At 36.2% G+C, this 10274-nt stretch overlaps 1 protein-coding gene across 1 annotated transcript; it reads right to left on the bottom strand.

Moving 5' to 3' along the window:
• Positions 1 to 5974: 5974 nt before the first annotated feature.
• Positions 5975 to 6863, bottom strand: LOC114223736 (DAZ-associated protein 2-like). The gene is made up of 2 exons (XM_028122738.2): positions 6544 to 6863; positions 5975 to 6466 (listed from the first exon to the last, which is right to left on the bottom strand). Exons 1-2 carry the CDS (start codon positions 6842 to 6844, stop codon positions 6147 to 6149), a joined length of 621 nt encoding a protein of 206 aa, XP_027978539.1. The 5' UTR covers positions 6845 to 6863; the 3' UTR covers positions 5975 to 6146.
• Between the last annotated feature and the right edge of the window lie 3411 nt (positions 6864 to 10274).

The following is a 10274-nucleotide window of genomic DNA, read 5'->3' as shown; positions in this document are numbered from 1 at the left end:
CAGAGTCCACTGGTCATTATCATGTATACAGAATTTATACACCATATCTTGTTAATCACACTCACTTTTTGTTGCATTTCTGTGGCTACTTCTGTCAATATTTATAATAGGCTACTTAAAAGAACAATAGTAAAAAAGAATAAGCCTAAGATTTCAAGATTTTATAACTTGTAATACACATATATACAATTTATCAGTTGCAGACTCTAAACTGATAGGCTACTATTATTTAACTGCTTTTTGCCAGCAACAAAATCATAGTAGTTTCTGCCCCTACTAATGGAAAGCCATTTAGTCATATTTTGTAAGGCAGCCTATGCTTAAATGGCAGCAAAGAAGAAAAATGCACATGCACATTGGGGAAAGAATAATATGATAATAGAAATAGGTAATACATTTGCCAACATTCCTGCCATTTTTGCCCCCTTAAACTTTGCTAATCTAGTATGGCAGTCTTCTGTGTTAAGCTTAGACCTCACATCAGGATCCCTCTCAACATAGGTCGGTAGACAGCCACTATTCATCAGTCAGAGTTGGTACATGAATTCAAGCTTCTCAGTTATCTCTTGTATGGGATTATCATTTCTAGTTCTATAATATGAATATCTATTGCTTTATAGACCAACAAAGTTCAGTGTAAAATGTATTCTATTTCTACTTAACATTTTGTCATAAAAATTGGAATTCTTTATACACAGGGAAGAAAAAGAAACAAACCAAAATTACACACACACACACACACATACACATGTCATTAACAACTTTTGGAACAAAGGTATAGAGCTTCTAGTTCATTGGCAAAATGTTGTCTGGTAATACTCTCCTGCCAATAGAGTAGGACCCATGTTTCCTTTCTTTGCATTTAAATATTTTTTTCCAGGATGTCCTGCTGTCTTTGCTCACACTGTCCAGCAAGAAATTCTTCATCTTATTAAACCTGAGCCACTCTCTTAATGTTGCAAGTTTATCATTCAAAAAGTCACTACTAGTTGGAATTGTGTTAACATGAATAAGATTGAGTTATTGTTAGCTTTTAGAAGAACATACATGTTTAGAAGTCTAGTATAACTTTATTTTTTATCAGAGTTTTGTTCTAGGAACTAAAAACTAAAGATCAATACATTTGATCAGCATGAAATGCTATTTTTAGTCAGGAAACCCTTCAAACGATTTGACCTCTTTCATTTCTCTTTGTTCTAGTCCACCATGATGCTGTTTAAGCCCAGGAGTGAGCTATTTACCTTCTGTGTCATGGCTAGGGGCCCAAGATAACATTCATAGATAAAGAACACACACTACTCCAGTGTGACCATGACTGGTACTAAAATCTTGTCAAGGATACTTTGAAGCATAACCAAAAGCAATGTAGTTCTGTGTCAATTAACAAGAAACAAAAAGATTAGATGACACTATAAAGATAAGTTCAGAGAGTAAAGTCACATCTACACATGGAAACTCCCATGGTAGTAAACATTTTACCTTATTTGTTAATAATGATATAGACTGTGGATATTTGTCCACTCTGATTATATTTACCTAAGTGTCTATGCCCCTTTTTTGCTCAAGTCAGTATGATACCTGTAAAGCTAAAACATTCAATTGTTCAATCCCCTTCTTTATCCCAACACCAGTCAAATGGGCTGCCTTTATATTCCTTTTAAATTGTGTGACAGTTTTGCAATAGCAGTCCACAGGGCTTGTGACCAAGAGTCTGCCCAGGCTTTGGCCTCTCATGGGGATCCTGCAAGAAAAACCCAATAACATACTAAACTGTCTTCTCACTATTTGGCACATTTCTATCTGGCTGACAAGGCCGTTTGCACTGTATTCTGCCATCATCCTTCAAAATGCTCTCTGTTGGCCACACATTGACAAAACTTTGACAGCTTTCAGCCAGAATGCACAGCTCCTGAATAGCATCAAGGTCAGTGGTTGTCCTTCCATGTTGATGACTTTTTCTTAGGTAGCTTAGAACCTGTTCAGAAAGTTAAGACTCAGCCAGGCTGCTATTTGGATTCTTTGCCCCATTCACACTCCCTTGTGCCTTTATATAGCATCTTAGAGAAAAATATTGAGATTCAGCTCCAGTGCTTAGTATTCTTACTATTCATTTAAACAGAAATGTCAAAAACCTGCATCAACTTTGACGTGCCCTGTGTGTCACTCAAGCAACCCACTCCGTTTCTTGCTGACTCAGAAATACTCAGAATCCTGAATTTTATATTTACTGTCCCCTTGATTTCTTTACACATTTATCAAAATTTTCCTTAAAAACACCCTTTGATTTTTCATGTTTTTGAAACAAAATATATTGTATGAATTTTTCTGTAACGTCTTAAGCATTATTTCTTTTTTGTTTAATATTAGGTTGGTGAGATCATTCATGTTAATGTGTAGCTGTGGTCTACTACATTAATATGCCATAACTTATTTTACCTTTTTCTGTTGACAGGCTTTGATTTAGTTCCAGTTTATTTTTTTCTGCAAACAAACAAACAACAACAACAACAAAAACCGATGCTCTTATAAATGTTCTTAGACATATCTCCTGGTAGACAAGGGTAAGACCTTACCTAGGATATATACCTAGGAGCAGAATGGCAGCATCTGATGCTTTATACATATTCAATATTGTTATGTAATGCTAAATTGTTTTCTAAAGATTTGTACCAATTTATACTTCCACTGCATTGTATAAATGTACATATTTAGTCCATATTCTCACCAATCTTGATAATGATGGTTTTAACATTTTTGCCACCTTGATGGATATAAAATGGCATCCCCTTTTGGTTTTATTTTTCATATCCAACTTACTATTTAGACAGAACATCTTTTTAGACATGTATTTGCCATTCAGTTTTCCTCTCTTATGAAGTGTCTGCTTAAATCTCTTGTCCAATTTTTCATAAGGTTGGTTGTTCTTTTCATACAAATTTATGGGTACTCAATATATTCTAGATATATGCCCTTTTTTGGTGATATGTGTTACAAACATCATTCCTCTCCCAATTTCAGTTTTGTCTTCTCATTCTCTTATTGGTTACTTTTATGAACATAAGATCATAATTTTAACTTAGTTTGATTCAACATCTTTTTTTAGGTTATTGTTTCCTGTTCTTAAAAATATCTTTCCCTACCCAAGATTGTGCAGATATTCTTTTGCATTATCTTCTAAAAGCCTTATTTTTTGCCTTTCACAACTTTGTCTACACACCACCTGGGATAGATTATCATGAATGGTGTACGTAGAGACCAAATTTTATTTATTTTTCATGTTGATATGCAACTGAATCATAATTATTTATTGAAGGTGTATCTTTCTCCATTGATCTACAGTGACACCTTTATCTATTTATCATCTATCTATCAAGTATCTAGCATCTACCTACCACCATCATCTATCTATCTATATCTATTATATATACAGTTTAATTCTAACATGCCTATTCTATTTCATTGGTCTATTTGTCTATCCTTGCATCAAATTCACACCACCTTAATAACTGTATCTTATAATACGTCTGCATACTTAGTAAAAGAAGTCTTTTGACCATACTCTTCCAGAATATTTTAGCTATTCTTGGCCCTTGTTATTTTCACATAAATTTTGTATCAGTTAGTCAATGTCTAAAGTACTTTTTCTGAGTTACTGTTAAGAGTTCTTATGTGATGAATACAAGTTATTTGCCAGTTAATTTTTTTTAAATATATTCTCCAGCTTAAAGTTTGTCTATTTTCTCTATGGTGCCTTTTGATGAAAAGAAGTTATTAATTTTAATATGATAAAATCATACTAAAATGATTTACTTTTTTAATTTTTAGAATTTATGAGTTTTTCATCTTCTATTTCCTCTTCTCTGAGTTCATAAAGTTATTCTTCTGTGTGTTTTTCTAAAAGATAATAGTTTGGTTTTTCACATTTAAATCTTTTATCTACCTAAAATCAAATTTTAAATGCATGGTGTAAAATACATGCTCAAATTAATTTTTTAAAGCATATGGTCAAGCAATTGTCATATTAACATTATAGAAAAATCTAATCTTTCCATTTTATTATACATCAAAGTTTCATTTATATATGGTTCTATTCCTGGGTCCCCTATTCTTTTCAGTTTATCAGTCTGTCTATCTTTTCAACATGACCTTATACTAACTTGATATAGTTTAAAAAAATGTTTGATACCTGGCTAGGCAAATCTTTCTACTATGTTTTTCTTCTTTATGTGTTCTGGCCATTTTTGGACATCTACACTTGAGTATAAATTTCAAAATCAGATTATCAAGTTACACCAAAAAAAACCTTACTAATATTTTTTATTGGAATTGAACTGAATCTAGGAGTTTTTAAAATCTAGTTTCTATATCCTAAAATAGTTGACTCTGCACTCTAGGGAAACATATATCTCACCAGTGTTAGTTTGCTAGGGCAGTCACTACAAAATACCACAGACTGGGTGGCTAAAATAAGAGAAATTTATTTTCTCACAGTTCTGGAGCCTGGAAATCTTAGATCAAGGTGCCATCAGTTGCTTTCTGGTGAGACCTCTCTTTCTGGCTTGCAGACAACCACATTCCTGTTGTATACTCATATGGCCTTTCTTCTATGTGCATGCATAGAGAGAAAGAGAGACATCTCTGGGGTCTTTTGCTCTTCTCATAAAAACTCCAGTCCAGTGGAATTAGGGCCACAACATTATGACCTCATTTAACCTTAATTATTTCTTTAAAGTCCCTATCTTCAGATACACTCATACTAGTAGGGTTTCAACATGTAAATTTTGGGGGAACACAATTCAGTCTATAACATCAACACTATCTAAATATTCTTTAATCTCTTTTAATAATGTTTTGTAATTTCTTCATAAAGGTAAATTTTCTGTTAAGTACAATTTACATTTTAATGTAATTGCAAATACCTTTTTATTTTATTTTTTAAATTTTATTATGTTATGTTAGTCACCATACAATACATCATTAACTTTTGATGTGGTGATCCACGATCCATTGTTTTGTTTTTGTTTTTTTTTGTAATGCAACTTCATCACTTTATTCAAATCTTCAAGCTGGTCTTTATTCTACATTTTTAGTATAAAAAATCCACAAGTTAAGTGCACAACAGTGTAGAGAGAGACATACAATGCTGAACTTCCATAACAGTCAATGGTACTGTCAAACATCACATGGACAGAACACAAAATTTAGATGAACTGAAATTATAAAATAAAATCCAATTTCAGAAAACAAAAATCAAAATATTAAGGATTTCTGAAATATTCTTAACCCTAATGAGATTTCAATGGACTCAAGTCATTTTGTAGTGAGGGATTCATAACATGACCCCATTAACCCAGCTGAGGAATTCTCAGGAGCCATGAGGGCCTCCATCAGATACTCTGACAATGAATGGTAACCAATTTTTGGATGGGAAAACTTCCCCTAATTTGGCTCTGACGTCATCAGGCTTTTGAAATGCATCCTCCTCCTTGCCCCCACATTTTAAACAAACCTGTTTACAGTACAGTTTGCATTGATACCCTTTGTTCAAATAGAGCTTTGTTTTTCTGGCACCGAAGCAAATTGGGGTTTGGTTCATGGATGAAGAAACAACCTATGAGGAGGGTCCAAAAGGCACCCTCCACTTTTGCCTGAGGAGATGCAAAAGCAGAAGTAGCGGGGCCTGGGCTTGGTGCACAGAGGGTGTTTCAGAGGATCCTTGTGGAAGACTAGTTAAAAGATAGCAAGTGGGGACAAATGCAAGGAGAGAAGGAAGTTAGTCTGACTGGCTTTCTGTCCTGCACCACTGATTCAATGGAGATTGGTGGGAAGGAACTGGAAGAGACTAGAGGTGAGGGTGGGACATGGGGCAAAGGATGGAAAGGATGGAAAGGCAGACAACAAATGTGTTTCATTTATAACAAGTAATAGAAAAGACTTAAAGGAGATTAAAGACCAATCAGAATAATTTGGCAACTTTAATTCTTAGGAAGATTAAAGTTCTCTCCAAACCTAATTTAATGTTTTATTAACTAAGAGCAAAGACCAGTATGGTACAATATTACTCCAGAGGAATTAAAGGAAGATCCTTAGGGCTGCTTTACCCACATTCATTTTATGAATGGATACCTCCCCTACCTCAAAATGCTTTAAGGAGGTACTGCTACCATTACATGGTTCCTTATTAAGTTTGAAAAGTGACTGAAAGTTTGGGCACCAGAAAGACACCCCAACAACATGTGTCTGAACTGCAACTTCAGGTTAATATGACTAAAGCAGTTACATTGTGAGAAGTGCTGAATGTATGTGATGTCTTTCCCGGCACAGAGGTGGCCTTGGTTCTTCACCAGATGGTGTAGCCACCATCTGAGCCACCCATGAAGTTTCCCTTCTGTTGAGTTACGAGGACATTGGCTCCCTGCATGACTACAAACTAAGCAGCATTGGGAGGGCATCCAGGGGGTGGAGGAGGAATGTTGCCAGCAGTAGCCCCAGCTCCAAATCTGGCACCTGCATCATACCCTCTTTCCACCAGCACTGCTGAACCAGGTGGATAGATGGGACCAACTGGATAATAAGCCATAGGGATTGTGGAACCTAACGGTCCAACAGCCACAGATTGGGCCATGGGAAGATACAGTGAGGTGCCAGGAAATGCAGCTGACATGATGGGGACTGTGGCAGCCCTTGGGTGCACAAAGCTCTGACGATAAAGCTCTGAGTAGGCAGATGGAGCATAAGTATAGGGTGGAGCCTGAAGAAGATGCAAGGTCTGAGGGTACACTGGGTTCTCAGGAGGCTGCACAGGGCAGGTTGGCTGTGTTGGATATTGACCTTTGCTGTTCATGGTGGCTGCTGGTCCGGTTCTGCTCAGTGTCCAATCCACTGTTATTGTATAACACCCATTCCTCCATGCAGTACATGCCCTCCTTAATACCCATCACCGAGCTAATCCATGCCCCCACCCCCCTCCCCTCTAAAACCCTGTTTGTTTCTCAGAGTCCATAGTCTCTCATGGTTCATCTCTCCCTCCGATTTCCCTCCCTTCATTTTTCTCTTCCTTCTCCTAATGTCCTCCATTCTATTCCTTATGTTCCACAATTAAGTGAAACCATGTGACAATTGACTTTCTCTGCTTGACTTATTTCATTAGCATAATCTCCTCCGGTCCCATCCATGTTGATGTAAAAGTTGGGTATTCGTCCTTTCTGATGGCTGAGTAATATTCCATTGCATATATGGACCACATCTTCTTTATCTGTTCAACTGTTGAAGGGCATCTCAGCTCTTTCCACAGTTTGGCTATTGTGGCATTGCTGCTATGAACATTGGGGTGCATAGGGCCCTTCTTTTCACTACACCTGTGCCTTTGGGGTAAGTACCCAGTAGTGCAATTGCTGGGCCAGAGGGTAACTCTATTTTTAATTTTTTGAGGAACCTCCAAACTGTTTTCAAAAGTGGCTGTACCAACTTACATTCTTACACAACAGTGTAAGAGGGTTCCCCTTTCTCCACAACCTCTCCAACATTTGTTGTTTCTTGCCATTCTAACTGGTGTAAGGTGGTATCTCAATGTGGTTTTGATTTGAATTTCCCTGATGGCTAATGATGATGAACATTTTTTCATGTGTCTGTTAGCCATTTGTATGTCTTCTTCAGAGAAGTGTCTGTTCATGTCTTCTACCCATTTTTTGACTTGATCATTTGTTTTTTGGGTGTTGAGTTTGAGAAGTTCTTTATAGATCTAGGATATCAGCCCTTTATCTGTAGTGTCATTTGCAAATATATTTTCCCATTCTGTGGGTTCTCTCTTTGTTTTGTTGACTGTTTCCTTTGCTGTGCAGAAGTTTTTATCTTGATGAAGTCCCAAAAGTTCATTTTTGCTTTTGTTTCACTAGCTTTTGGAGATGTATCTTGAAAGAAGTTGCTGTGGGCGATGTCAAAGAGGTTACGGCTTATGTTCTTCTCTAGGATTTTGATGGATTCCTGTCTCACATTGAGGTCTTTCATCCATTTTGAGTTTATCTTTGTGTATGGTGTTAGAGAATGGTCGAGTTTCATTTTCTGCATGTGGCTGTCCACTTTTCCCAGCACCATTTATTGAAGAGACTGTTTTTTCTCCATTGCATATTTTTTCCTGCTTTGTCAAAGATTATTTGACCATAGAGTTAAGGGTCCATTTCTGGGTTCTCTATTCTGTTCCATTGGTCTATATGTCTGTTTTTGTGCCAGTACCATGCTCTCTTGGTGATCACTGCTTTGTAATATAGCTTGAAATCGGGCAACATGATGCCCCCAGCTTTGTTTTTCTTTTTCAACATTTCCTTGGCGATTCGGGGTCTTTTCTGATTCCATACAAATTTTAAGATTGTTTGTTCCAGCACTTTGAAAAATGTCATTGGAATTTTTATCAGGATGGCATTGAAGGTATAGATTGCTCAAATATCTTTTTAAAATTACATTTTATTCCTATTAATTTTTGGCATATAGAAATACAATTTGATTTTGTATAAAGATTTATATCTAGCTACCTTACAGAACCTTTTACTTAATTCTATGATTTATCCATAAGTTGTTTTGAGTATCTATGTATAAAATCATACTACCTTTTCTAGTTCCATAACTAATTTATTTTCTTGCCTTAAATTACTGATTAGGATTTCAGAGCATTGTTGAAAAAAAAAGTGGTGATAACAAGCACCCTTGTCTAGACACTAAAGTCAAGAAAATGTAGTTTATGTTCAATGTGCAATAATTGTTAACATAGACAATTTGTCTACAAATTGTTTTTAATGTTTCAACCTTAAGTATTAAGTTTGCTCTTGATTTTATAGATATTTTGAACTTTTCTAGGTAAAAAATATTCTTATTCTTATTTACGTCTATCTAGAGAGTTTATTTAGATGTCTCACAAATATGTTAATGTAGGGGAGAGAGTTAAGATGGCAGTGTAGTAGGAAGACCCTAGGCTTGTCTCACCCCTCAAACACTACCAGATAAGTATAAAATCATTCTGAATACACAAGAAATCAACCTGAGAACTGACACACAACTAAGAGGAGAGCAGGTGCCACACTGAGGAAGGTAGGAAGTGCAGAGGTGTGGTTTGGGAGAGAAAGAGATCTTTGGTGCTGTGGAGGGGAGGGAGCCCTGGTTACAGAGAAAGGTGATAAAGAGTGGAGCATACAGGGATATGAACAAGGAGAACACTTTCCCAAAGCCATTGGTTGGGAAAATGAGAGGGACTGACTAAATGTAAGACAGGAAACCATCAAAATCTTAGAGGAGAGCACAGGCGGGAATTTCTTTGATATTAGCTACGGCAACTTCTTACTACATATGTCCCCTGAGGTGAGGGAAATGAAAACAAAAATAAACTACTGGGACTTCATCAAAATACAAAGCCTCTGCATAGCAAAGGAAACAACAAAACTAAAAGGCAAGCTATGCAATGGGAGAAGATATTTGCAAATGACATATCAGACAAAGGGTTAGTATCCAAAATCTATAAAGAACTTATCAAACTCAACACCCAAAAAACAAATAATGAAGTTGAGAAATGGGCAGAAGACATGAATAGACATTTTTCAAAGAAGACACCCAGATGGCTAACAGATACATGAAAAGAAGCTCAACATCACCCATCATCAAGGAAATACAAATCAAAACTACAATGAGATATACCTCATATCAGTCAGAATGGCTAAAATTAACAACACAAAAAATAATAAGTGTGGCAAGGATGTGGAGAAAGGGGAACCCTCTTACACTGTTACTAGAATGCAAACTGGTACAGCCTTTCTAGAAAACAGTATGGAAGTTCCTCAAAAAGTGAAAAGTAGAACTATCGTACAATTAAGAAATTGCACTACTATGTATTTACCCAAAGGATACAAAAATACTGAAGTTTTTTTTTTTTGAAGGGATACATGCACCCTAATATTTATATTATCAGCAATAGCCAAATTATGGAAGAAGCCCAAATGTCAATTGACTGATGAATGGATAAAGATGTGGTATAAAGATCGAATGGAATATTACTCAACTGTAAAAAAAAATGAAATCTTGCCATTTGCAACGATGTGGGTGGAACTAAAGAGTATTCTGCTAAGGGAAATAAGGCAGTCAGAGAAAGACAAATACCATATGATTTCAATGAGCAATAAACATGGCGGGGAGGGGGAAGTGAGGCAAACCAAGAAACAGACTCTAAACTATAGAGAACAAACTGAAGGTTACTGGAGTGGAGGTGGGGAGGAGGAAGGATTAAATAGGTG

The sequence above is a fragment of the Eumetopias jubatus genome, unplaced genomic scaffold (assembly GCF_037043125.1).
Source record: "Eumetopias jubatus isolate StellerSeaLion01/CBP00866 unplaced genomic scaffold, mEumJub1_p1.0 scaffold_11, whole genome shotgun sequence".
Lineage (NCBI taxonomy): Eukaryota > Metazoa > Chordata > Mammalia > Carnivora > Otariidae > Eumetopias > Eumetopias jubatus.
This window is presented reverse-complemented; position numbering and strand designations above follow the sequence as displayed.

Bases quoted from the DNA above. Each gene is read 5' to 3' on its own strand.
- LOC114223736 (XM_028122738.2), bottom strand. From the start codon at position 6,844: ATGAACAGCAAAGGTCAATATCCAACACAGCCAACCTGCCCTGTGCAG. The intron at 6,467-6,543 runs GTTCAGCAGTGC...GGCAACATTCCT, and splicing joins TGGTCCCATCTATCCACCTG to CCTCCACCCCCTGGATGCCC.